Source organism: Plectropomus leopardus, chromosome 4, assembly GCF_026936395.1.
Source record: "Plectropomus leopardus strain MGB_pleo_1.0 chromosome 4, ASM2693639v1, whole genome shotgun sequence".
NCBI lineage: Eukaryota > Metazoa > Chordata > Actinopteri > Perciformes > Serranidae > Plectropomus > Plectropomus leopardus.
The window spans coordinates 10,956,039-10,983,535 of NC_142179.1; the positions used below are offsets into that span (position 1 = coordinate 10,956,039).

Below are 27,497 nucleotides of genomic sequence, written 5' to 3' on the forward strand. Positions count from 1 at the left end.
CTTTTCTTTCCAAATCAGGGATTTGCTATTTAACTTTTCACTAATAACACTGAAGGTTAGGTTTTTAAATTTAACAAGTAATTTATGGTGGTTACTCAGAGAGGCTCAAGGAAGAGTACTTGAGGGACTATCAAAAATAAAGTGATCAAGTGGACTAACTGTACCATCCCTAATTGTATGATCTAATAATTTATGTAAATGCACAAAGTTCCTTTTTCTTACAAAAACTACATAAATAGTACAGTTGTTTATGTTTACTGGTCACTGTATCGACTAAATGAAGCAAACAGAGGGGGGAAAAAAGTTCAAAATAGTTAATCATCCACCCATAACTTCAGAGTTGTCAGTTATATTATAGGAGTTGCACATTACTAAAGATTCATTTACAGTCAGTTTGATATCAATAAACATTGTTTTTTTCCGCACAAAGTCTTTTTTCAAGGAAATATTCCACACTTGGATGCGATTTCAGTTTAATGAATGCTTTGAGACACAAAATGGATTGCAAGCCAACCTTTTGTGGCATGATCGGGGGCTCCTTAATAACAAACTAAACCTCCCATCTGAGTCCAACAAAAGAAATGCAATAAAGCTGGCATTAAAACAAAGCTACTTTAAAATGAGAAATTTGATTACGATACCATCCACAACACAGTTCTTTTAATAAAATTCAGCCATATTAGGACAACAATAAAGCAAGTCCATCTTCGAAGTTGAATTATAAGCAGGTCTTTGAGACATTAACTAGCAGCAACATAATTTAAGGGCGTGTACCCTCACACAGTGCAGCTACCAATCTGTGGCACCAATACAACAAAATCAAGCCTTTGTGGCAAATAAATACATTTATCTCTCCACTGAAACTAACTGAGATTACCTCTAGTTTAAGAGTAAGTGAACACAGTGTCTGCAGCAGTGTACACCATCAGCTGGACCAGTTAAATGTTGTTTTTTCTTTTTTTAAACTTTACAACTGAGTGTAAGCATGAAACTTTTTGTCAAATGTACCCAACTACAGCATATGTTCTTGAACTACAGTTACAACACCTCTTAGCATGTGTGGAGACACATACATGTATTGTTAGCAGTTTCACTGTCCTTCAGTTCACACTTACAAAGGCAGTTGAGGGGCATTATGTATATCTATTAAACAGGGGTGGATCAACAGTCTCAAAAAATTAAACTATGATCCTGAAAAAATATCTACAGGATGGTTTCTCCAACACAGAGACGCATTAACACACAGACATACTGTAAGTAGAGCTGCTCTCAAGGCTGAGGGAGAGTTGGACTGATGGACGTCAGTGCAGAGAACAAATTAAACAAGAATTAAAACAAAGTCCATAAAAAGTAAGATCCTGGCCATTACGTACACTGCCATTAGAACTCTTTTGAACAACCTATATTAGAATTTTGGGGGATTCAATCTCAAGAAACAATTGGGTATTCATCTTAAAAACCTTGTAATTAAAAGATAAGGAATAACAAAACTAATGAGTAACTTCTTGGTTTAATTTGAAACGACCTTCATCCTGATAATAATAACTGACCTCAAGTCAGTACAATAGCAGACAACACACCATTCGCATGTCCACTTGTTTTATAGCTGTCGTGGTGTTTGTGAACACTTTCCATACTGTGAGGACTGTTGAGCCAATACAGATTTAAAAAGTGTAAGCATTATGTATAAGACAAATATATGGTATGTTGTCTGCAAAAGATGTCTTCTTATGGTGATAAAGATCGAAGCCATCAGCTATTAACTCATGTACCAGACACTCAACAATCTAATTTAAGAGATTTCACACTGAATCTGCAATGAGATTTTCTGAAATGTAATGAGTATAAAAAATAAAAAAAAAAAACTTGACTGGCAGTGTAGTAAACAAAGACATGAGGTGCATGCAGAATGGCTTCTCTTGTTAAAATGAAAGCTTTAAAAAGTTCCTCTGAGGAGGAGAGCTTTAGGGGGAGAGAAAAAAAACACATAAAAAGGCCCTATTTGGCTTCAAGTCGAGGCGTCCTGGCTTTGGCTTTTAACGGGCTCCCATTGGCCCAACAGTTCCATTCAGATTCAATGGTTTCTGGACTTTGGGTTGCTGCCTGCCTGGACAAGAGTGGAACCATGTGGTTTGTGTAGCCGCGGCTGCTGCTCATTCCACTGGGCTCTTCCTGTGACCAGAGCGACCCAAATTTCGGCAGGCTAAACTACCTGAAACAAACCAGAATGCAATTGTAAAAATTAATTCCAAAACATAATTTCAACCTGTACCGTAACACGTAGATGTAATGTAGAATATAGAAACTACCTATGAGGCTAAATGACAAATCAGGGAAGGTTGCCTCATCCTGATGAACTGACTGCTGTATTTACTTTATTTGCAGCTTTATTTGCACAAAACCAGATCAGGTTACAGGTACAATCACTCACAGAAAATGCTCTTGGACTAAATAAAAAAACAACAAAAAACAAGAGGAGCAAAATGCTAAACTTTAGCCCAGATATCAACGAGCATATAAGACACAGTCCAGAGAAAGATGAATCAACCTGCTGCAAACATTCCTTTTCCTCATTCTGTCTCCTCACCAGCCCTAAGACAAGATAGTTGAGTCAAAATAAAAAAAAAACAAAAACTAAATGACACTGCTGATAGTTATTACTGAGACTAATTCTTCTGTGCAGAGAATACATGGCACATTGTAAATTAAATTATAGACAGTTTTAGTTCAAACAGGTAGTTGTGGCTGGGCATATGGTGAAAGATAATTCAAAAATGGTCCTAAAGAAAAAACACTTGCACCCTCAATGGGGAAAAGGGTGTTTTTTTGGGTTTTTTTTACAACAGGTGAGGTGGAATATTTTAAAATAACTTCCTCCATTACAGGACGGAATTTAAAATAAATTAAAAAAAAAACAAAAAAAAAACAATTAAATGTGACATAATTTGGCACTGCCACAATTTAAGATTGATTGCCTAAAGATTTTTAATTGAAACCAAAAAAAAAAAAAAAAAAAAAGTACAGCAAATTTTCAAACCTGCTTGTGGACTTAAGATCACATTTTGTTGCTTTCTCTTCTTCTCTTCTTGTATCGGTAAACCCTGAAAATTAAGATGAATGGGGCACAGGTGTTGCAGTGTACAGAAATTATGAATGTGATTTAAAAGAATCATTTTAATTGACTGTCACAATATTATACCTGTCTCTCCTTCTCTCTCAAATTCCTCAAGTGGACTGAAGAGGTGGATGAAAAGCCTTCCATCTTCACATTACCTGCCAAATGACGATCGAAATGGAGATAAGAAGTCAGTTGCTTCACTATAATCTTTACTAATAACATCAATGAATAATAACTTCTTTATATTTTCAATGAAACAGAAAGTAAAACAAACTAACAAACCTGTCAGTTCTGCTATGTCGTTACAAGAAATATCTTTTGGTAGGACACAACAATGCAAGTGAAAAAAAATCTAATAAAAGACTGTGTGAACCTGCAGGGTTTCTGTACAGCTGACAGTCCTTCTTGATGTGGGCACTTGACCCACACAGGTAGCAGCAGCGCACCTCCAGTGCATCTCTTTTCCTCCAGTGCTCGCTCTTGTGTCTGACCTGATCCTCTGCTCCGTCCATTTTGTCTCGCAGGTGCTCCGGCCTTTTCTCCGAGTCCCGCCTGTGTTTGGACCTGGGCCAAAATCATCGACAATATTATACAAATATGTAGCTCCACACATTGTGCATGCAGACATTTAAAACCACGACAAATTCACACACGTATTGTGAGTACACCTACTTCTTACGCATGGGGCAGTCTTTCATGAAGTGGCCGATCTTGCCACAGATGCGGCAGCAGCGGTCATTGGGAGCCACTTCTCCTTCAGTGAGGACTTCAGGGTCAAAGAAATACTCCTGAAGACAAATTACAATTTTTAATGCTTAGATAATGCCATCATAACCTGCATACGATGTGTTTAGACAGCAAACACTAACCATCAGACTGGGGTACACCGGAGGAAAGACTTTGACTGGTGTGCCAAACACTTTTCTGCCGTTGATGAAAGCCTTCATGATGAAATTAGTCACTGTTTTCATGACAAAAAAGACAATATGTTAGAGAAGACACCGGGGACAAAGGCAATGAGACAATAGAGGATACAAACATGGTCATACTTTTCCTGGACAGACCAGCACCAAGATTATGATTCAGGTCAAACGGATCTGGAATATGAAGAGAGACGTTAAAAGCAAAACAAATTGACAATGAAAAATATTTCAAAGCAGCCATGTTCAGTGTAACAATACCTAACATCAACAGTGAGATGAATTTATTGAACTTGATACCCAAAGCGCCACAATATTATTTTCACCAGCTTGTGTTGTTGGATAAATGGTTGCATCTATCTAGTGGGATAGTTCTTTTGCGTCTGTGTTTTATGTTTTCCATCTATTGTACAAGTCTGAACTCTGTTTGTCACAGAAGCTGACCTTCAATGACGATGTATTTGGACGTCCACTGCTTGTTGAAGGTGGTGAGGCGGTTGTGCAGACGGATGCAGACGACATGTTCTCTGAAGTCGAAGTCCTCAGTATAAAAGCGGAGTAGGCCGAGCCACAGCTCCCCCACCGACTCAGTGTTTTTGCCAAACTGTGGCAAGCGGCTGGGCTGCAGGTATAAGGAGGGAAAATTGATGTGTTATTAAGAGGAAGTGTTACATCCATCTAATTACTAACCTGAATATAAAAAAATCAATATACTCACAAGTGCTTTTAAATCATCGAAGAAGTACACGTTCCAGCCATCAACGAGCACCTCCGGCTTCTTCTTTCCATCATAGATCTACAAACAAACCGTTCAGAAGTGTGAAAATTTGCAAAATTTTGGCAAATGCATTCTAGATTTTTCTTTATGGCTCTGAAAAGGCTCACAATCTGGTGGTATTTGCGATGTAAAATATCAAAATAAAACTGAAAAAATAAAACTAAACACTTTCAGGAGTGCCACAACAAAGAAATTACGTGAGGTCACTCTTAGTTGTTTTAACATGTTTAAATTAAAAGTGTGTTTGGACCAGAGAGATAAAATACCATTTCTGGGATAGTTTAATACAGAAACATAAAGTATGAAACTTTTTTGTTTTAACAAACATGCCATTCATACCTCTTGCAGCACAGGGATAACTGGAGGGTTTCTCTGCTGGAGAAAGTACAGCACCATGAGAGTGTAAGCGTAAGACGAGAGGCTGCCACGTGAAGCATCCCCAATGTCACACATCTGTAATGGGACAAAAAGAAATATGATGTAATAAAGTAACGCAACATACAGTATAATATATGGTCCTGAGGACATACAAAGACGTGTCTAAAGCACACTAACCTTGGCAAAAACCTTCATGATGTAACAGAGGATTTTAACTCTCCTGTCAATGGCAGCATACGAAGCTAGCAGGTTTGTGTTGTGCAGAGCCTGGGGGAAAAAAGTTTGTTTTAAGGCAATATAAGTTATCAAATACCAAATCTAAGACACAATGAAACAGAGAGGGCCCTACCAGAGTGTTGTAGAGGCTGATGTCTCCCTCCAGGCCAGTGCGAATATGGTAGAACTTCACAATCGGCACTTTAGCTGTGGTGATGGGCAGGATGTTCTTCAGACCTGGTCACAGGGTGCAGATGTGGAAAAACAAGTGAGTGTATTAACCTTTTGTGTTTCAAAAATGACAGAGGGCGTTGTATGCTGCACAGTTTGTGATCTTGGGCTACATAAATAAAGCTGCCTTGACTTATTACTAACCTGAGTGCTTCTTCAGGAGCCTTGCTAGGCTTTCAATGATACTGATGCAGTCAATATCCTGTGGCAAAAAAAAAAAATATCATAAACCAAGTTACATTTCATGGATCAGAGATTAAAATGAATCTCAATAACAAGTCACTATTACCGATACTAACAGAAGCCTCATAAATTAATTTAATCCTTCATCATTTACTGAAACACTGAGCACCAACATTTTTTTTCTGTTTCTATCCATCAATAAGTTACACTCACACAGGTTTCTGAGTTAGAGAGTCATGTTGCCAAATTTAAACTGCATACAAAGACAACATCTCAGTATCTTGAAATAAGTTAAAAAGATAACTCACATCTATGGAGTCCTGCCCCTCCAGCACCATGCAGATGTCCAGGTCACTCTGTCTGAAGCCAAAGCCATTTTTGGATGATCCAAACAGTTGTAGTCGAGCTCCTGTCCATAAAAAAAAAAATACACAATTTGTATATTTAATCACAAGTGTGCCCTCTGTTCTAACACCTTAGCAGTTTATGGTCAAGTCAATAAAACATAATAAGGTGCACAGTCATGCTGGTTTAAATCTAAAAAACATAAAAGATGCACAAAAGTGAAGATGTTAGTTAACTTTACCTGCAAACTGTCGTCTGACAAAGGTCTCCAGGTCCTGAAGGATGTGTTCTCTCACACCCACTTCCAGTTCGTCTGGGGCAAAGTCAGCTATAAAGGGAATAGACACATAATCAGACGGTTTTTTTTCATTTAATTAGAAAACTTACAGTTCAACAGCCGCTAAAAAAAACTTAAATATCTACAGCTGCACTGGGGATTTTGTGAAAGTCCATCCAAGTGAACATCCTTCATTCTCGATACCTGCTTGATAATATTCTATCAAAACCGTGACTCTGTTTCAATCTAAGTCATGAACAGCTTTGTGTTAAAGATGTTTTTTTGCCATTAAACACATGTCAAACCATTCTCTTTATATCTACTCCACTCTGCTGACTTTGCTTCATAGCAATAATAATAATAATAATAATAATAATAATAATAATAATGTTAAAAGTAATATTGAAATACTTTCAGGTGCCTCAAAAGCAACTACTGACACCACTGCATTTTCTATAATTTCCTCTGACATTTTTGGAAGATTTGAAGGTTCCATACTTTTTTCTCCATTTAGAAACATTTAGTCTTGTATAGAAAAAAGGGTAACTGAATGAGAAGTGAGGACTGATGTAATGTCCTTGGCTGTGATTGGTTGTTTTATTGATTGACACTTGTTCTACCAGTTATGTGCAGCAAAGGGGATGCCACATGGTGCAGCTCCGTGTTCGCACTTGTGTTGGCAGCCATCAGACAAAAGTAACCTTACATAGTTTAGCTTTGGGATTTCAGTATCTGGATTTTGTTGGTGTGCAGTCCATTGTGCGCCTAAAAGAAAATGCTGTATATTTTTTTCACATTTACTTCAGAATCACACCCACCTACCAACTTGCACACCTTCAATAAATGGCATCAACAAAGAAACTCAAGTAGAAATAACCAAGAGTGTGATTCAAGCCCTCACCTAAGAAACAGTTAGCTTTCCAGTTCTAATCCTTCACCCTGTGGTGATTCAACTTTTCTTATCATCACAGATAGCCTCCTGGAAATATTTATAAGTGGTTTATGTTTATGCTAATATTAGATCTCACAAATGCACCTTCTGATGAGCAGGTGGCATTCGTCAAGTTGAAATGGGCAATTTATATCAAGGCTGCGAAAGTAAGTTAGTCTGCTGAATCTGACTTGGAGCACTTAAAACATTCAGAAAACGTTCTTGTATGAGCTTCATTGTTCATCAAATATGCTTATGCCACAAGTGAAATATAAGAATATTTAAATCTAAAAATAAATCTAAAACATTTTTTGTATACAAGAAAATACAAATGTAATCATCTCCAACGCAAACCACCACACAATACTCACTGTAGCACTGCTCACAGACTTTGTTAAGGACACTGAGAAACTCCGGTGTTAACGGCGGCAAAGGATCAAGTTGCACTTTCTTGAAATCTTCAGGACAGTCTTTTTTCAGATGTCCATCACGCTTGCACAAGCTGCACACGACCATGTGTGACTGAGAGAGAATGAAAGATTAACTAAGCTCATTTGCCACAATTATTAATTTAACTTCCAGTCACCTACAAGCCCAAAGAACCCCACACTGATGTTCACCAAAATGTGTCATTTGAGAGGCATTCACAGATACTGTATAAAAGTGAAAACAAACATGAGGAGGCACTTACTTTGCCTCTGGTGAAAGCTTGCTTGGTGAACACATAGGAACGAGTCTTCTGTTGTTGGTTTTTATTTTCATGACTCTCATCCTTAATTGTGTCCTCTACATGTGGAGGTGAGAGACTCACAGGTGCCAACTCCAACTCTTCCTCCTCCTCCTCATCCAATGAACCAGGTGTGTCCAAATCTGGGCCCTCCTCATCAGACAAAAGCTCCTCCCCCGAGATCTCATCAACTGGGAAGATCTCCTCATCCTCTGTGGTGAAGCTGTCCAAGTGTTGTCTGTCATGCGTGTCCACATCAATATCCTCATCCTCCTCGTCCTCAGAGAGACTGCTTTTGCCCAGGTCCACTTTTTCCTTCTCTCGCTCTTCATCTGAGTCACTGAATTCCTCAACTTCCTCTTCTTCCTCAATAATGCAGTCAGAGTCTTCAGGGCCGTTTTCTACAGCTTTAGGTTGACTTGCATGTTGTAACTGAACACTGAGCTGACCGAAATCTGTTAGAAACGCAATGTCTTCATTCAAGGCCTCTGCGTTGGCCCCTTGAGCGGGCCCACGCTGTGCCTTTGTCTTGTGATTAGCTGCTGGCGCGTTCAGTGGAAGTGCAAAGTACTTGTAAGTAGTTTTGAGGCAGTGGAGGATGTATTCGTACATTTGTTGGCTGTTCACTGTGCGGGCCACATTTCTCTTCACAGCAAACGGGTCTGAACACAAAAACAGACATTATTTATAAATTAAATAATGTAAAAATTATTAATCTCTTTATGCATTCAACATAAATTACATTATATTAATCATTTACAATGACTTACTTACCAGTAAGTCTAGGGTTAAGTACCATTTGACAGCCTATAAACAAAATCCCAAAGTAGCACTTACAAAATCAACAATATTAACATTTCCATTAATGGCTGTGATAGAATTAAAGTCTGGACATGGAAGTACGAAAGTGACATTTCATTTCATTTCCGCTTGTTTATTTCAATCTGGGAACCCAGTCAGGGTTCTTTCAGCTTATGGCAAGTTAGATTTAAGACTTTAAGACTCCTTGAATGCCACTCATACTGAGGTTTAAGTCTAATTTGACAATAACCAAAACTGAAGACGGATAATTTTATAATATAAAAAATATGATGGGGGTTTCTAGTGAAAAAGCTGAAGTATCTACATCAAATGTTGAAAAAAAGACCCAACCACTTTAATAGTGGAACACACAGAACAAAATGATCTTATATTATATCATTATTATAAAAGTATCTATTTGGTTTACCAACAGAAGTGGGAAATATGTGGCTTTCATGGACAGTTTTCTTTACGATCTCTCTGCAGAGATTCCACTGCTTGGATTCCCATTATGACAACTTTAAGAGGAGGAATTTTTTAATTACTTAACAAAAAGCAGATGCTGGCAATTATTAAGAGATTTTATAACGATTCATTTTCTTGATTCATAAAATCCTGCTGTCCATGTCTTAGCATTTTTAAGACTTTCAAAAAAGTAATTTAAGTCATTTTAATACCAATTAAGGCCTTATTTTTAGATTAATGAATTCAATGCATTTTAAGACTTTGTAAGGATCCGTGGGAACCCTGAAGTCAGTATTCAAAAGCAGAAACCTTCAAATTCAGACTACAAAACGAGAAATCTTCTGACCCTCCACAGCGATGCGTTTCTTTGGCCAGTCTTTCATCTCTCTCGAGAGGACAGCAGTGGTCCGTACACTTATCACATAGTCAGCCAAGTTGAACTCCAGCGAGTAGAAGCGAAGCATTTCCACCCAAAGAAGCCCAACTTCCACAGGTGGGTGAGGGCTCTGAAACACCAGTGGAACCTGCAAAGGAACACAGACAGTACATACTTGAAGCTGCAAGTCAGGATAGTGGATTCAGTGACCTCACTATGCATGCTGGACTGTTTGTCAGATAAGTTTTCTTTGAAATATTCTTCTGATTTACCTGACTCACTTTTCTGTTTCCCTGATTCATGATTGAGTCAGCAATCATGGTGAAAGATTGTTGATATGCAATATTTTTTGCAGTAAGAAAAAGATTTTATACCAAATTGAAAAGGTAATATCTCTTTTAGGTGACCTCCCAATGTATTATGAGTGATAAACGTAACAAATATTAAAATTTTAATTTAATTAAATAAATACATTTAACCCTGCTTACTAAGAAATATCACCTATGATATCAGAAATAGTCAGGCCTCTGTATTTTTTTTCTTTTACTGTGTTGGAGAAAGCATCTAAAAAGGCACATTCATCATAAGCTATAAAATCAAGTTATTAACTGTCAAAAATAAGAAACCAACACCCTTTACAGACAAAAACAAATACATTGTCGTCTTCATGATTACCTTTCCCTTTATGCCCTCTGCTGGCTGTTCTTTGGAGGAAGGCGTGTAAGCCCAGTGTATATATCCATCATCTGTATGTGTGAGATTGAAGTCTGCCAATCTGCTGAGCGAAAATACCTTAATCTAAAAACAAATCAGATGATGACATTAGTATCAGTTTAAAAAAAAAACTACCAAGGATGCATACTGCAATGAATCCTCTGTATTTTATTTCAGGCTCAAGACAAACAAACACACACCTCTGGATTTAGGTAGGTCGGCAAGAGGGACTCTTTACGCTGCTGTAAGAAGTAGATCGCCATGAGAGCGAAGACATACGGAGGCAGCCCACCTTCCTCTGCACGGTCGATCTCACAGATCTAAGCCAGGAGCAGGAACAACACAAACATTAAATGTGGAGTTTTACAAACTAAAATGTAGGCTGAGCAGCTTTTATTAGTTGATAATGTGAGCAGGGTCTTAAGGTGACACATACCTGAGCCCAGCGTCTGAGGCCCAAAACCAGAGCGAGGAGGAGATGCTCTCGACTGGATAGAGCAGAAAGATAGGAGGTGGTCTGGAATGCGTTTTCATTTCCTGCACTCACTTTGCAGATCAGGCCACTGTTGAGAAAAATAACAGTTTCTGTTTACTGCTTTAATGCACTTGCTCATGTAACCCTAATATCAGCAGTAATCTTTTTCGCTCTCTCTGCATGTCACAAAAAAAACCCCACAACATTCTGCTAGTTTCATAATTTGATTATGGTCATCTTAAATATTTTTAAAAGATCATGACTTCAGAGTTTGTAAAAATAATAGAGTTTGATTCATAAATCTGATGTGCAAATAATCCAGTAACCCAACAACTGTGGGAGACACCAACCTCTTCTTCTCTTTGCAGATGACCACGGGCACCCTGGCATGAAAATCAGCTTCCATATCAACAAAGAGAGCTGAAGACACAACAAGATGGGTTACATTTAAAACAGGGTTCCTGCAGCTTTAGGACAATTAAATGTAATACTTTTAAAGACTTTTTAATGCCACTCAGGATGAAATTTAAGACCACTTCTACAAAACCCAAAACTGGAAGAAAAAAACAAAACATGAAAACAATGAACCAATTTTTTTTTTTTTTTACACAGAGTTAAGGGTTATATCTGATTAGAATTGGGAAACACCGAGCAGTTATTGGTGAGTTTTACTGGTGATCTTGTATTTCTCATGCTGTATGTGGGATTCCACTGTTTTAATTCCCATTATGAAGAGTTTAAGAAAAGGGATTTGGTAAATTATTAAAAAAAAAAAAAGATTTTACCAATAATTTGGAGACTTTACAATTCAATGTCACAAAAAAAAAGAACAAAGTCACTTCCCATGTCTTTGCATTTTTTAAGACTTTTGAACAGTTGATTTATGACATTTTAATACCAACTGAGGCCTTATTTTTAGATTAATGTATTCAATGCCTTTTAAGACTTTTTAAGGATCTGTGGGAACCCTGTTAAAACTTCCATGACAGTTTAGCACATGACTGACTTTCCTATGGCGGCTTTTTTTAAAACAAGGAAAAGTCTTGTTGTTAAATGAATGAGAGGTGACTCACGGCTCACAGAGAGGCTCTCCTTGACCAACAACAAGACGTCTGGCTGATGCATCTGTGAATACATTCCATTTCAAAGCCTTTATATAACATAAATACAATATAAAAAAGGACATATGAATGCGGTGTTTTTTACAAAACAACTTCCACAAAACAGTCACCTTTAAAGATAACAAATACAACATAATTGCAATGGAAATTTGCCAACCAGAATGTCACAACAGTCCATTTCTCACACTGATGTGAATGAATATCTAACATAGATATGAATTATATTGAATCTCAAATGTCTTGTCGAACTGGAATAATAAAAGCTGTTTATGTATCTTTTTGTTACTGAGAGTTGTGAGAGTGTTTTCTAAAAATTTAGAAAACCCAATTAAAAACTGTTTTTTAAAAAAAGACAACAACAACATTATTCACACTATCAAACTCACACTGGGCTACTCACGTGAGGTGGATACTGAATGTCAATGTTGACATCAGAATCCTTAAATCCAAACTTAGTGCAAGATGATCCATAGAGCCTGAGCTTGATCTCTGCAGATGAGATAAAGAAAGAGAAAATAATGTTTTGTTTTGTTTTTTTTTAAAAAAAGAATGGATTTCAAAAAGGAAAAGCTGACAGCCTGTTTGCTAAAAAGCAATATCACTATCAGGATGAATTCAGGTCACGTCTCCGTCACCAAACATCCCTAGGTGACTTACCAGGCAGGACGGACAGAAGGAGGTCTTGCATCATGGAGACGACACATTGCCTCGTCTCAACATCCTGGTCATTCAGCCCATGTTCCCGAACAACAGCCTCTAGTGCCGCACTCACTGCACTGATCTGCTCTGGACCAGGGGGCAGAATCTCAGTCAGCATCACCTGCTCTTGCCTTTCCTAAAAACACCGACAAGAAAATACAGGTTAGTTACATTTGATGCATAGAAAACATAACTACAGTGACAGTATAGTTGCACTATCTCTCTATAAAAGTGTACAGTAATTATTTAAATGGGGATTTGCATTATGAAACCATTTCTCACCCTGGCCCTCTTCTTATGCCGTTTGTCTCTGATATGTCTGTAAGCGTCAGACACAGACTCCAGCAGAACTTCACACAGAGTGCAGGTGTATTGTGCAGCAGGGTTGCTGTGGGACTTCTGAACAGATTTCAAAATGAAGGAAAATACAGACAACAGCTGCAACAATTATACTGTTATGGATGTTCTTGTCTCAGTTACACCTCATTAACGTCAAATACTGTATCACTGAAACAACTCTAATTATAGAAAGAATGCCTTATCAAGGTAAATTACTCTAGAGAGATCTGTCAAAGCAAATTAAGGGTGCAAGTACCGATTATTTTCTTAATCAATTAATCTGCATCTCTCGAGCAAAAATCCATAATTTAAGCTACCACACTAAGAGCCTGTACCTTCTTGAGGCTGTGGATCTCTTCTCTGTTAAGCCGCCTCTCTGCCTGCCGGAGGCTGCGCAGCTCTTTGGCTGAGAGTGTGGACTCTTCAATCACAGGACCCCTGTTCTCTTCAACGTAAGCTTTATTTTTGTTTCTGTTTCTCCGTCTTCTGCCTTCAGAAGGAAGATATATATGTGTTAGAAATGTGTTGAATATATTTTTGTGGAGATAGTTAATCAGTAATGGGTATATGTCAATGGCCATATGTCATATGGCAACCTGCGGTTCTTGGGCCACGTGAGCCCTGTAGGCCCTTTCCTGTGGCTTTGACAAAAATGATATGGATATGACTAACAATTGTTTTTTAAACATTTTAATTTTCAGTTTTCCAATTTAATGGCCTGGCACCTTTTCCTGGAGTTTTTGTTACCCTGCCCAGGTACCTATGCATTCCAAATCCATAAAACAAAAAGTCTCAGGGGAAAATAGAGAATTGAATGGTGTCTGGATAGATCTGTTTGCTTTCACAGCCAATGCTGTAAAGTTTAAGTACCAAATAATTATAAATAGCCCACTGCAGAGTAGCCATCTTGTGGTAAAACATATCAGTTCAGCTCATTTAGACCAATAAGTAAAATTGATTGGCTAATTTAGACTTAATAGGCCTTGTTAACCTTAATTATAAAGGCTTAAATATGTTTTTATGGTTAGAGACATACTCTTTTGATAGTAAAGGTTCCCTACCCTTCCTTAGACAGACTTCATTTTAATTTTATAAGGTATTCATCTTAAAAAAGTTCAACTTTTTTCCCCCAGAGTCGCAAATCTTCAAATCCTCACCTGATTTATGAGCACCACCATCAGTGTCCTCTCGTCTCCCCTGCTCCCTGTCGTCCCTTGGACTTTCTCCCTGCGTACTCCTCCTCCAGTGTGGCTGCTGCAGGCGTTCTCTCCAGTTATCTTCTCTACTTCCACCACTGCTCTCAGGACCTGAGAACCACCGGAGGTCATCCTTCTGCGAGGGGCTGTGTCCACCTCTGAATCCACCAGGGGAGTAACTCATGGGCCCCAGCCCTCCTTTCTTAGGACTGGCTCGGTAGGGCCCTCCCTGGTTCTTGCCCTGCTGACCTCCCTCTGATCTGTAGTTCTGTCCTCTGCCCTGGTCCTGGATCCTCCAGGCTTCTGCCCTGTCTGCTCCCGCTCCTCTCTCCCAGCCACCTTGCCTAGCCCGGTAAGGCCGTCCTGAGTTTTCCATAGTTCACTTCTGTTAAAACTGCAAGATGAAGAGTACACTTACTATGGGAATAGTAGTCATGTAACCAGAACATCCGAAATATATGAATGTATGAAATATCTATTTTGTTGACAACCTGCCTAACTTTGTGTCTACCTGTATTTTGGTGCATAAGAATATACTGTTGACCCATGACTGTATTTTTTTGAAAATTTCATTTAAGTCCACGTTATGACTATTGTATTTCACCTCTTTTTCTGTCTATTTCTTGTTGCCATTGTTGCATGCATGTCTGCCTGTTATGCTTAGTCTGTATAGTTGCTTCATGCTGCATGCATAACTATTAGTGCTAAAAAGCTATCCATTGTTGAATAATGTTGTGTGAATGGCTTTGTTGTGCTAAAACACTATATGCTGTTGCTGTGCTATTCTTTTGCACTGTTCTGCTGTTTTTTGTTACTTTGCATGGCTTGTGTGCTGTGTTCTGTCTTGGGAGATCCTGTTTGTTGTAGCTGTTGCTGTCTTTATGGTGTCCTGATAATGTTGTTATGTGAACTTCCCAATTTTACAGGTTTCATAACATCTTTCCAAAGGACTACAATTGAAAATTAGCCTGATGGCTAACACTGGCACATTTACAGAAATTTTAATTAATATGTGTAGTCCTCATACATAAAATAAATGAAATTGAAATATTCATCTATTCGTTCGTCTAACGTTTTATTTTGGAAGATGCCCTTCCTTTAGCGAAGCAGTATGCCATTTTACTTGCTTTTCTATTTCTTTGTGCAGAAACGTTCACTAGCAGTAACTTCTGTCACAGCTCATCGTGTACTTCAGACCAATCTGTTGCACAATATTGCAGCTAAATAAATCACAGCTACATTGTGAAGTTAAAACCAACAGAAGTCTGGCGGCAAATTGTGTCATTTTCGTCTTGTATAACATTGCTGTCTGACATGTGCAACTTCCAGTTAACCGTTAACAGACTTTTATTGGCTGTGAACGTTGACAGTTTTAAAACCGAAAGTCTGAATCCGGTGGAAAACTAACGATAAGATTGATACTTCTCGTGTTACCAAACATACCACCAACTAATATAACATCACCGTGAGGTTAACTGGGGCAACTGTGCATACACAAATGTAACATTAGCCAACGACTCAAGTTACCTGGCTAACGTTAGCTGACTTTAAGAGCTTGTTATTGCTTGGTGTTAGCGTTAGCTAGCTAACTAGCTTCTGTAGTCTGATTTGTCTTTAACGTTACTACGTCCACTTCTTCGAGTTGACTGCGTTTAACTTCACGCACGTAGCTAACACACCTTTTAAAAAAATAGCCTAAGTCACCCAATTTCATGTTAGCTAACTTGCCACATATAGCCCAAACAGCTTACATTACTGGTAGCTATTCATATTTAGCTTACTAGCTAGGACACATAACAGCTAGCTACCCAGCTAGCAACAGCTAGCGCTACTGTTTATTTCATAGATTTTACCCAACGGTTCAACCTGCAGCTGCAGCATAGCGGCCAGCAGTCGACTGTCAGCGATAATTATCCACAGAGGACATTACAGTCATTAAAATACCTTTAGTACGGGTGCAGAGGGCATTCTTGAAGCCTTGCTCGGGTCTGACTTGGCATGATCGCTGGTCTTGCGCTGGAGTTTGAAAGATGACGTACAGCCTGTCTGTTTTGTAGTCGACGCGTTAAAGTTCCGCCCACCGCAAAGTCAGCACAGGCCCCCCTCTGATTATTAATATTACACAAAATCCAACTGCATTAAAATATGATCCATTACTAAATACAACATATCTTTATGAACTGTGTCTATGTAGCATTTAAAGTCAGTTGAAAAGAAACCCTGTAAAACCAAAGTTGTGTCATTGTTATGGATAAACAGTGACCTCATCTCAGTCTCCTACCATCTCAGCTGTTGTTGTTTTTTTGTGTTACTGTTTTCAGAAAAATTCAATTGCAAATTGCAATTTGCAGATTTAGAATATTTTTTTTTTAAAAAAGCTAGTAAAATGTGTAAGGAAAGAAAAAAAAGCCATGGAAAAAACATTAAGAATGATCAACATTAAATGTTTAAAATTATGGTCAAAATCATATTATTTGAGCAACTTCTTTTAATTTAATTTAATTTCTTTATTATTAATTTTTAACTTTCATTTTTTTCTTGTTTTTTATCTTGCTAAATTTTGGGTCATTTCTTCTTTTGCAGCTCATTGCCTTCTTCCAGTGTTTTTGAAAGACATTAAGCCAAGGCTCGGGTTTCAAGGGGTTGAAGGTGATTTTTTTGTGTTACTGATTTCAAACCTCCCTTAATTGCACTGTACAGGTCATAATAATAATAACAATAATGATAACAATAATAAGGATAACAATAGGGAATGTCCTTACATTGCAAATAATGGACTGTTCATCCTATATGGGGAAGTGCAAAACAGGGGGGGCATTTCTTTTTTTAATTTATTTATTTAGGGGAGGTTTTCGTAAACATTTTAAATGCTCTCTATTTATAGCTTCAGGGAAGGTCAAAATTTAAAAAGAAAAAAAGTCACACACCACCCACCCCCTATTCTGTTAAATAAATTACAGTCCCTAAGGCATTTTGATTTATCACATTGAACACTATGTCATGTATTTATCACGTGCAACGCCATTTCACACAAAGGCAAATGTTGTTTTAAGTTAGTTCTTGTGATATATAAAATATCTGATGTGAGAGCAAACCGCATTTGTCAAATGCAATGGACTATTACAACTGAAACAGCAATATAGGCTACAGTTGATGCATTTACGCATTCACATATGTGATCAATGAAGACTACATATTTGTTTTGTCTCTCTCTTTCTTTCTTCTCAATATTTTGCTATTCTCTTGTGAAACAGGTCCTACGGGCATCAAAAGAATTGGCCTAACATATGGCCCATGGTTTCGGATAATTAATTCCTAGTTGGGACAAGTGATTGTTTATCCTCGGTTGCCTGGCAACATGAGAAAGGTGCACTGCAGGAGCGGGGACGACCCCGGGAAAACTGACGTAAGCCAAACCAGACGGGGCTCCCCTCTCCATCCTACAACCAGCATCCAGGAGACTGCTGCTGCTGTGTTAGAGCTGGCCACTCTAATACACAACCAGTGAAGGCTCCAGTGAGAGATACCGGAGATGGTATCATTTGTGACCGGTGAATGTGGCACCGAGACTGTTTACAAACGGAGACGGACAACCGGCGTATCTCTTCCAGCAGAAGCGCGCACACCGGCGCAGCAGCGGCACACTGCCCGGCACAGGAAACAGACACTCATGTCCAAGTTGAGTGACTCCGGTTTTGAGGAAGACTTGGGATCCTCCCCGATTTCTTCCCCATCTCGGAAAGATGTTTCCCCGCTCTGTTCAGACGAGCCCCCTGCAGGACAGCTGTCCAGCTGGTACCTCCAGTACGGTGACATCGGATTCAAGATCCAGAGAGAGAAAGAGGCCCACTTTCACCCCTGCAAGAGCTTGGCCCGACAGCCACAAGTAAGACAATTTATACAGTTTTAGGGGATGTTCATGACACTGAAATGTTGCCAGACTGAATAGAAACCACAGTATAGAAATGCATAGGCGTAGATTTCTGGGGGAAACGTAGCAGATGACTTTTATTTTGACAGAATCAACGACATTTACACTAGAAATTGGTGCAAAAATTGCATAACAAGATATCAGAATGCAGAATGTTATGATCAAAATTTTCTGGTGGAGGGCCCCAAAAACCAAGTTTCAAATGTGTCCCCCTCATCCACACCCCCAACTTTTGTTAAGAAATCTATGCCCTAAGAAATATGAAATATGTGTTTGTTTTGTATGAATAAGATCACTTGTCTGTCAATTTATTCAGTTAATGTTGACCAAAAATGATACCTTCTTTTCAAAATATACCTACACTAATTAAGAGAACAGCACCTGGAATCCAAAAATTTTATTTTTTCTTCTGAAATAATAGTTTATTTACATGACTTGTGATGGTGCCTCAGAGTCAATAGATTCTCCTGTGCACTGCATAATTTTATGAGGCAACACATATTCCAGTAGAGATTATATTTGATATCTAATCATATTGCTTTTATTATCTACCTCTCAATATCTCTGCATATGTTATGAATAAAATTTTGTACTCTAAAACAGAGTACAAAATTTCAGTAGTCGGTTCTGTAGTGGCTAAATGCATGAATACTTGGGGATCAATGACATGAAAATATTTGGGAAATTGCTGTTAACATGCAATAGCAGGACACAGAAGAGGTCATATATTTCTATATGCACTGTACTAATGGTGTGTGTGTTTTACTCTCAGCTGACTGCAGAAGCACGGTGTAAGCTCGTCAGCTGGCTCATCCCGGTACACAAACATTTCCGTCTGTCCTTTGAGTGCTGCTGCCTGGCGGTGAACATCATGGACAGGTTCATGGCCTCCACGCCGGTGGCTGCTGACTGCTTCCAGCTGCTGGGAGTAACCGCACTCCTTCTGGCCAGCAAACAGGTGAGTCTCTGAGTGTGGTTGATACTTGATGATGAGCCAGTTTGCATCTTTGGGTTTCATTTTACTCCCTTCCTGTCTCTGTGTCACCCAGGTGGAGGTGTGCTCACCGCGGATCAGCCATCTCTTGTCACTGTGCTGTGATGCCTTCACTAAGGAGCAGCTCTGCAACCTGGAGTGTCTCATCCTCCTCCGTCTTAACTTCCGCCTCGCTGCACCCACCCTGGCCTTTTTCCTGGACTATTACACCAACTGCATTAAGGCTGCTCAGCTTGAGATGGAGAACACAGGTAGTAACAGGCACAAAGTCCAGAATCCAGACACAAAAAGACCCACGCAGTGCAGCAACCTCGCACAAAAGGTGTGCGAGTTGAGCCTGGCAGATTATGCTTTCAACAAATACCCACCATCTCTGACTGCTCGCTGTGCACTGAGGCTAGCCAGTGAGATACTGAAAATTGAAAAAGGGCTTGTTGAGCATGTAACCATCCAGTCACAGGAAGACCATTTGGACAGTTTTGTGGATGAACTACATGCCGAACCATCTGCGAGCTCTGAGCTTTCTGAGGGAGACTCTCAGGCAGTGAAGGGCCACTTCCTGTCTGTGAGTCAGGGCAGCTACAACCACAGTGTGGCCCAGGAATGCAAAGACAACCTGAAGCTGCTGGTTTCATTAAACCAGGAGACATTGGATGTGATGTCTGTTATGTGATTACACAACTCAGATGTTTGCAAAATGCCAAATTCCTCTCCATTTTGGGAGTTTTAGTCTTTGGGTTATTTAACCCTTTGGAACCTGGAACGGCATCACTTTACTTGTGCTGCTTGAACATGCCTTTCACAAGTATTTAAACCTTTGAGCCCTGAGCAAATTGATGCAATTTCAATCACCGACTTGGAAAGAAATGAACTGCAAATTGCAGTTAGTACATCTAGATTTTTTTTTTTTAAAGCAAAGGACAATGTCCAGGCGAAAAGAGAAAAGCTAGGGAAAACTATACATGTAATTATTATAATTACATATATTATGGTCCAAACTGATATTTTCAAGTATTTTTGCTAGGTCAATCCTTTATTTTATTTTTATTTATTTTTTCTTGTTCTTTTTACTAAATTCTTGCTATTGTTTGGGTCATTTCTTCTTTCGTTGCTCATTGCCATCTTTCAATGTATTTGAACAAAATTAAGCCAATCTGCTCAGGTTAGAAGGGGTTAAAGGTGATGTTCTGGTGCTTATGCAAACTTTGCGCATACCTCATAGACAATCTCTTGATTACAGCCACTGAATGTTTTACAATTTAGCATAGTAATTTTATTTATTTTAATGAGAGTAGGCTATTGTTTTATCAATTAAGTATATTAATATATTCTGGTTATTTTAATTAATTTTGAATCAAAGTCATTATTTCCTGTGTATGCACTGACTTGCTGCAAGTTTACGACTCATGTTACTGTTGTAACCTCTTTAATGAAGGACCTGGGAAATGTGCTGTAATTAATTGTTTTTTTAAATTCCGAAATAAATGATCATTAAATTAATTTGTGTTGGTCTCTGAATGGATAGTTAACCCTTTAAAACCTGGATGGATATTAGTTTTTCTTGTGCTGTGTTCAGATGCCTTTCACAACTATTTAAACCTTTGAAACTTGAGCAAAGAGGTTTAATTTTCAAAAACAGATGACAAGAAAACAACCTGAAAATAACGTTAAGAAGGGAATAGAGAGAAATTAGAAGATTATCACAAAAAGAGTAAATGTCGACTTTATTATATATAGACTAATATATTTATGGTTATGAGAATTTTATGTTCAATATATCATATGTACATATAAACATACATATATACATACATACATACACATATATACACACACATATGTATGTATATATGTGTGTGTGTGTGTGTGTGTGTGTGTGTGTGTATAAATTGCTCATTGTCTTCCTCCCATGTTGGTGAAAGAAATCAAGACGATCTGTTCAGGTTTCAAAGGTTTAAAAGTGGAGTCGTAATTCAAACTCGCAAGCCAATATTTGATGAAAAACCACAAGGCAATTGAAATAAGTCTGACAAAAAATCAGAGACTGGACAATGTGAATATAGAATCATAAAATTTGACAAACTGCACCACCTACAGTTTAATGTTGGTAACTTTATCTGGATTAAATGGGTATAGCAGTGACTATCAGAGTAGATTGCAGAAAATTAGCTCATCAGTCCAGACTGACATGAATCTAAATGTGAGGCTACAGGCCCTCTTTAGGGCGAACAGCAGAAATAAACACTTCTCTCCCAGTATACTAAGTGCTTTTGTGGCTTCTATTGTAGCTGTTTGCCTGGAGGTCAGTTTATCCACATCTTTAATTACCGTTGCATCACTATCCGACACTGACCTGTGCCAATACAGCCTGGTCAATTGAGGCTCTTTCTCTGATAATCCATTACGCGTGGCATCTCAACCTGCTGACACAGTGTCGACCACACAGGCGTATTCAGCGTTAAGGGTCAACATGGCTTACTCTTGTTTGTTTACTAATAGAGGCATTTGTCACCAGTGTTTGCTGAGCTGTCTGCTGTAATAGCCCTTTTCCTTTTCCACTTTGCTTTATATGTGGCAACAGGCCTTGACCTAATATGGATAGGAATTATTTTACGCACAAAATAATGTAAATTACGCACTTAATTTTGAGCACTGAATTAAATGCACGTGAAACAGACATTAGTCTCGACTGTGCCGACGGGCTGCTCTGCCTTAAAACTATCTAGACAAAAGCTAAAGTGTGTTTCATTTTACAAAAACAGAGTCTCTATGTGCACTTCTATCGGGGTGCAGTGAATATTTGGCCGCAGGCGGAGGGAGGGCAGGTCTGACGCAGAGAGCACCTGCTGTAATGGCGCCGCTATGCGCGGTACCACTTCACACTTCAGAAAACCGTTAGTCTGCCCCAATGTAATCTCCGAGGACGCTGACTCTCCCTGGAGACCAAATAAGTGCATTTGATTGGGCCAAAACTATAAGACCGCGGCATGGAGAGACACAAACCGGGAGAATTTCGTCTATATCAGCTCCAAATCAAACCATGGCCCTTCAGTCCTGCAGCAAGACCTGATCTGATGATGATGCAAAGAGACAAAAAGGTGTTTGGTGCGCTCTGTCCCAACCACATGGGCCAACAAGGGAGGAGAGCTACACGGAGCAAAAAGGTATAGCATCTTTTTTATCCTCTGAAGTGATGCGCACAGTACTGCTCTGAGTAGAGATGTTAACAGGCTCTACTTGCAGGATAAACTGGTGCCAAGAAGTAGCAGTCCAGTCAGTTTGTACGTTGAGCTCCCCTACATCATTGAACAAGGTGTGACATATAAGAACTCCATTCACTGCCTTTACGCATGTAAATATAAGGACAGCATGTGTAGAAGTGAATCGCATAGAGAAACTTTTCTTCTGTTGCAGCTTTTTCAACAATTGCATGGGATGATTTGGAAGACTGCGCGTCTGTGGTGAGAAGAGAGAGTGAGTCCCTCGGCTCCCAGGTGAGAAAATAACATGATAAGTACCGCAAATAAATCTCCTCTCAACTAACATCTCGTGTATTTGTGACGCCTGATTTTAACATGTAAATCCAGCAACAAATTATATCTACCTGAGAGTGATGGCGTGATGGCATATCTTCATCACTCCCTGGCTGTTAATGTTTGACACGATGTGCTGGAATTCTTCACGAATGAGACTTCAGTTTGCTCATGACACGCAGGCTTCCGCTAATTGGCTGGACCTCCCAAGTTTTGTCCAGCTCGCCCTGCGCAAAAAAACACATTACACGACGGCACACTCACTGAAATGACCACCAAGATATGTTCTGCCATAACGCCACATTATCCTGCTTGGTCATTGTGGGACTTTCAGGTCTGAGGCTGCTATAACTTCTATGTGGAATGAGTTTTTAATTACGTATGTCCTCTAATTTACAATTTTACTCGCCTACAGGTGAACGAATCTGATCCAGATGACCAAGACTTTGGAGATTATGCGCTGGATTTTATGGCAGGTAAGTCAAGCAAAGCTGTGGAGATACAACATCACCATCTTAGCTTTGATACTGCACGTTATGTTGTTACTGCTATTAATTTTATATTTTCAATGTTGAGGAAATCCTCAAAACTACACATGCTGACTGAAACAATGTGTGTGTTTTTCTCCTGTCAGATTCTCCTGCCACTCTGGAGAGCAGTCTGTCTCCAGCTGAACTGGTACCATTTCAGGGATGTGTCATTCCCCCCCTCACCCCTCAAAGGTACCTCTCCTCTGAGGACAGTCTGCATCACTCCTGCACAGAGGCAGGCAGCACATCTGCCCAAGAAGAAACTCCATGGGAGGGCATCGCCCAGAGCCAAGGCAGGGCGTTACGAGACTCCGTGGAAGTCAACAATCAGGTAAATCCTTAAGATTTCTCTCTTTCTTTCTTTGATAATCAATGGATCTGAACTGACTGATGGCCTCTGACAAATTAACTGACATTTTTGCTGACACACTCACCAACACAGTCTTTCAGCTGTGTCATGACTTTATATTTTCAAAATGATGCTCAGAAAAAGACCTTGAGGTCCCTTTACTATCCAACCCCGTCTGTAGTGGCGCCCTCAGAGATTCTTCACAGGGGTGGCCAGATGGGGCCACTGAAAATCTTGGGGTCGCAGACGAAAGCCATAACTGAATTTCAAGAAATCTGTTATGTAATTTAATTATATAGGCTATTTGAAAACTGAGAGTTAGGAAATCACATGCTGATTGGCTACTCATTTTACAATTAATAGTAATATTATAATAATAATAATTAATAGTAATAAAAACTGTCCAGCATACATGGACTAAAATTTTTCATTTTCATTTTCATTCAAATATCAAATATCTTAAGCTGAAAGTTCAAGGGATCCCTTTTAAAACTGCCATGCCAGTTTGTCCCTTTCAAAAATTTTGCTGAAATTTGGAGAATTATTTAGCCCCCTTCCCCACAAGCCAGTTTGACATGTTTAGTATCAATGGATGCCTTAGGTTGTCTAGTTTCACAAGACACCAATATCTTCATGCTGGCTTAAAAACGAGCACATTGCAGCCTCTTAAATACAATAATGTCAGCCTCTATTTTTTTGCCATTGTTTGGTTTGAAAATATGTATAATGGGTAGTTTGTGCAATGGCTGGCACAAGAGGGTTAGACATTTTAAATTTCTATGCATATTCATACTGCATCTTAACACTAAGATGTACATGAATATGTTACACCACGGTAAAGGAAAGGACTCTCATGCTGACAGTGACAGAGGACACACTCTCTGTCACTGTCAGCATGACTGAACATATTGTCTATGTGTGTCTGCAGCTCCATGTGACTCTACACCGGAAACAGGAAGAGATTGAGTCCCTTCAGGAGAGAAACCTTCACCTCAGACAGCTGGCCAGCCGAGCAAAGCACCTGGCCTCAGTGCTTGAAGTGAGTACATCCTGGATGCAATATTAGACCTCTTATGCATGAATAATCAGATATTAATCCTATTTCTGTTGGTCTTCAGAAACTGATGACAGTCAGAGACCCAAATGTGATAGAACCAGTGATGCCTTCTGGTGACAAAATGTCAATGAGTCCCTGTAAGCGGCAGCGACTGGATGAAGGATATGACACTGAGTCATCTGACTCGGTGGAGGACATGCTGAGGGACGTCAGCACACGCTGCAACGCCGTCCTGCACAGCGCCGCACCTGGAACGAGACTACAGCAGGAGTCAGAGACGGTACGCATGTACGGTGCTTTCTCAGGCCTACAGACTTCTATATCAAAGGTCAGCAGCGTGACAGCAGATGGAGCAGAGCCTGAAGAGAGCGTTTCATCTTTCAGGACTTCTATCAGAGAACACTGCACCATACGGACTCAGGTGTTCCCTCACGGACGGGCCTTCACCTCGAGGAGTCAGCAGGGAGGATACCGCTTCCGCTGGGTGCCCAACCACAGCTGAAACCAAAGATAACACGTGTAAACTTGGATCCATTAGTGCTTCTAATTACTGATATGAAGGTGCTATACGTCTATGAAGGAAGTGTGGGTGGGCAGTGAGTGTTAATGCCTAACTAATAATCTATACTGAGATCTGTAAATGATTAAATAATGTCTTCCTCAGGTAGCTTGTAAGCTAATCAGTCAGAGGAGGTGGAAAGGAAATGACGCTGCCACAGCTTTTGTTTTTAGTGTGTTTCTGTTTACATGCCTGAAAATGTAATGATATATCGCCAAACAAACAAGTAATGTCATGTTTATTTTCACATCTCACAGTGTGTTTTGTATCAGAGAGCAAATCTGATTTTACCAAGTTTGGAAATAAAAGTTATGTTTTATAAAGATGACTGAGAGTTTTATTATTATAATTATTATTATGGAAAGAGGACTGAGGTGATGTTTTAACAAAAGGAAAGAAACTGTTTTCAATGTGAACTTTCCATGTTTGAGCAGTAAATGTGACCTCTTGACCTCCCTTAAGAGGCAGGGACTTCCTTCCCTTTTGTCTCTGTCTGAGTGACTGTGTGGTCTGAAAAGGACACTGAGTCATGATGTATTGCAGTCAACTTCTTAAAATCCTTCATTTTTGTAAATTGATTTAGTTTTTTTCCAGATTGCATGATGCATTGTTCCTTTAAACCTAATGCTTATTACACTTTGGCTCCATAAACAGTGAAAAAAGTCACATCTTTTCCAAAAACATTTCTCATTAATCATATTTTCTATACTTGGATAAAAAAAATTGGAGGAAATAAAAAGAAGCTGAGGAGATGAACTTATCTTTAGAGGATGTGAACTTCTGACCTTTGGGTATCTGTGATGTAATCTTCCTTCAGCATCACTGTTGAGGGCTTTAGCTGTAAAAAGTGGGTTTGTGTGAAGTGGACTGCTCTAGAAGACAATATCGAACCGCAGGTCAGACACCTGTTTAAACTCCCCAAACCTGGGCCTGTTTACTTTAGAGCAGTGAAGGCAGCACTGCAGCCTCGAGGGCTGGGGACAATTTAGAGCACTGCTGCTGCTGTCACAACACAACAACACAAACAAAGATAAGAAGATGCAGATAAACAGATGGAGGTCTGATAACACAGGCCGGATGTTTCGTTTTGGAAAGCTACATGGTAAATCTGCCTGTCTGTCTGTGTCTCTGTCTGAACATTTAGCCATAAAACTACAAGCCTAATAATAATAACTTTGTTTAAAAAGGTCCTTTAAAAATAGAGTTTACAACGTGCTTTGACAAGAAAAGCAAGAGCAGAAGCACAGAAGGCAATATAAGAGCACATAGCTATATATTTATTTCATATTTCTGGATTATAATCATTGATACATTTAATATTACAGCTGGTAAAGGTTGTTCTGATTTGTATGATTTTATGTACTGCTGGGTAGCTTGTGAATCCCCCCTCAAGATAATGTCTTATTTCAATCAATAACTATACTTATAACATGAATATGATGATTATATATCATATTTTTTTGATTATCCTATATTTTATATTATTAGTCTGAATCTCATCTCATGTAGTGGAGTGAAAACAACATTTTCCTCTTGACTGTAGTGGAACAGAACTAGTAAAGTAGCAGAAAATGAGTAAATAGCCTGCATTACTTGGGTAAATAGGAACTTAATGACTTTTCATCACTGACATCCACACCTGACTCACACTGACCCCACTGGCTGACCACAGGCCGCCGTTAACTCGTTAACTTGCTGCTGCCAACGTAAATCAATCAAGACGCTTGTTGTCAGACCTCTAACTGCACAAACCTTCACACCCAGACGCGCCCTAAACCACTTCTACTGCAAACAAATCTGCTGGTGAGAGACCAGCAGCGCTGCGCAGAGCGGCCACAGAGGGTCGAGCTTTGTTTAAGCTGGTTGTGACACATTTGACCGGTTAAGCTACCGCCAAACTGCGGGGCACAATGCGGGAGGGGAGGGGAAAATGCACACACAATGAGTTTCTAAGGTGACTAAAGCTAAACCCGGAGGGAGGCTGCAAACCACTCAGAGTCCCGCGGGAAAAGGGAAAATCATTCATTTTTCTTGCTGATGTAGCCTGGTGATGGTGCAAGACTTTTTGGCAGATATAGTAAAATGTTCAAAGTGAGGATTTAATTTTTCAGCCTTCTTATGCAATAACAGCGTTATCAGGCATATCGAGCAATATGCTGAATTAATAAAAGAATGGAAACAATTAGACAAACTGTGCAAAACTAAATCTGCGCATAAAGTGACAAATAAGATAGAATTTCTCATTAAAAAAGAG

The 27,497-nt window shown here is 39.2% G+C and overlaps 3 protein-coding genes across 3 annotated transcripts; 2 read left to right on the top strand and 1 right to left on the bottom strand.

The window, feature by feature from the left end:
• Window positions 1-456: 456 nt before the first annotated feature.
• tut7 (terminal uridylyl transferase 7) lies at window positions 457-16,334 on the bottom strand. Its single transcript, XM_042487877.2, has 29 exons — window positions 16,235-16,334; window positions 14,252-14,684; window positions 13,430-13,584; window positions 13,038-13,154; window positions 12,714-12,891; window positions 12,457-12,545; window positions 12,009-12,060; window positions 11,286-11,355; window positions 10,897-11,023; window positions 10,661-10,780; window positions 10,422-10,544; window positions 9,717-9,894; window positions 8,069-8,766; window positions 7,749-7,899; window positions 6,411-6,497; window positions 6,133-6,233; window positions 5,786-5,843; window positions 5,544-5,647; window positions 5,372-5,461; window positions 5,156-5,269; window positions 4,757-4,834; window positions 4,483-4,660; window positions 4,168-4,215; window positions 3,988-4,079; window positions 3,791-3,906; window positions 3,492-3,682; window positions 3,200-3,273; window positions 3,038-3,101; window positions 457-2,212 (listed from the first exon to the last, which is right to left on the bottom strand). Exons 2-29 carry the CDS (start codon window positions 14,664-14,666, stop codon window positions 2,154-2,156), a joined length of 3,927 nt encoding a protein of 1,308 aa, XP_042343811.2. The 5' UTR covers window positions 14,667-14,684; window positions 16,235-16,334; the 3' UTR covers window positions 457-2,153.
• A 1,454-nt stretch (window positions 16,335-17,788) lies between these two features.
• On the top strand, window positions 17,789-20,931 carry ccno (cyclin O). The gene is made up of 3 exons (XM_042487633.2): window positions 17,789-18,176; window positions 18,994-19,179; window positions 19,271-20,931. Exons 1-3 carry the CDS (start codon window positions 17,823-17,825, stop codon window positions 19,886-19,888), a joined length of 1,158 nt encoding a protein of 385 aa, XP_042343567.1. The 5' UTR covers window positions 17,789-17,822; the 3' UTR covers window positions 19,889-20,931.
• Window positions 20,932-20,938: 7 nt separating this feature from the next.
• mcidas (multiciliate differentiation and DNA synthesis associated cell cycle protein) lies at window positions 20,939-25,511 on the top strand. The gene is made up of 7 exons (XM_042487594.2): window positions 20,939-22,379; window positions 22,459-22,528; window positions 22,630-22,709; window positions 23,164-23,224; window positions 23,383-23,609; window positions 24,556-24,666; window positions 24,746-25,511. Exons 1-7 carry the CDS (start codon window positions 22,203-22,205, stop codon window positions 25,184-25,186), a joined length of 1,167 nt encoding a protein of 388 aa, XP_042343528.2. The 5' UTR covers window positions 20,939-22,202; the 3' UTR covers window positions 25,187-25,511.
• The last annotated feature ends 1,986 nt before the right edge of the window (window positions 25,512-27,497 follow it).

What these genes read in the sequence shown, in the direction of transcription:
- tut7 (XM_042487877.2), bottom strand. Translation starts at nt 14,666, where the DNA reads ATGGAAAACTCAGGACGGCCTTACCGGGCTAGGCAAGGTGGCTGGGAG. An exon ending in GGAGAGCCTCTCTGTGAGCC is followed by an intron (nt 11,356 to 12,008) that starts GTGAGTCACCTC and finishes TTGTGTCTTCAG; the next exon opens with CTCTCTTTGTTGATATGGAA. An exon ending in TTATCCCTGTGCTGCAAGAG is followed by an intron (nt 4,835 to 5,155) that starts GTATGAATGGCA and finishes GTTTGTTTGTAG; the next exon opens with ATCTATGATGGAAAGAAGAA.
- ccno (XM_042487633.2), top strand. Translation starts at nt 17,823, where the DNA reads ATGGTATCATTTGTGACCGGTGAATGTGGCACCGAGACTGTTTACAAA. An exon ending in GCTTGGCCCGACAGCCACAA is followed by an intron (nt 18,177 to 18,993) that starts GTAAGACAATTT and finishes TTTTACTCTCAG; the next exon opens with CTGACTGCAGAAGCACGGTG. An exon ending in TCCTTCTGGCCAGCAAACAG is followed by an intron (nt 19,180 to 19,270) that starts GTGAGTCTCTGA and finishes TGTGTCACCCAG; the next exon opens with GTGGAGGTGTGCTCACCGCG.
- mcidas (XM_042487594.2), top strand. Translation starts at nt 22,203, where the DNA reads ATGGAGAGACACAAACCGGGAGAATTTCGTCTATATCAGCTCCAAATC. An exon ending in CCCCTACATCATTGAACAAG is followed by an intron (nt 22,529 to 22,629) that starts GTGTGACATATA and finishes CTTCTGTTGCAG; the next exon opens with CTTTTTCAACAATTGCATGG. An exon ending in TGCGCTGGATTTTATGGCAG is followed by an intron (nt 23,225 to 23,382) that starts GTAAGTCAAGCA and finishes TTCTCCTGTCAG; the next exon opens with ATTCTCCTGCCACTCTGGAG.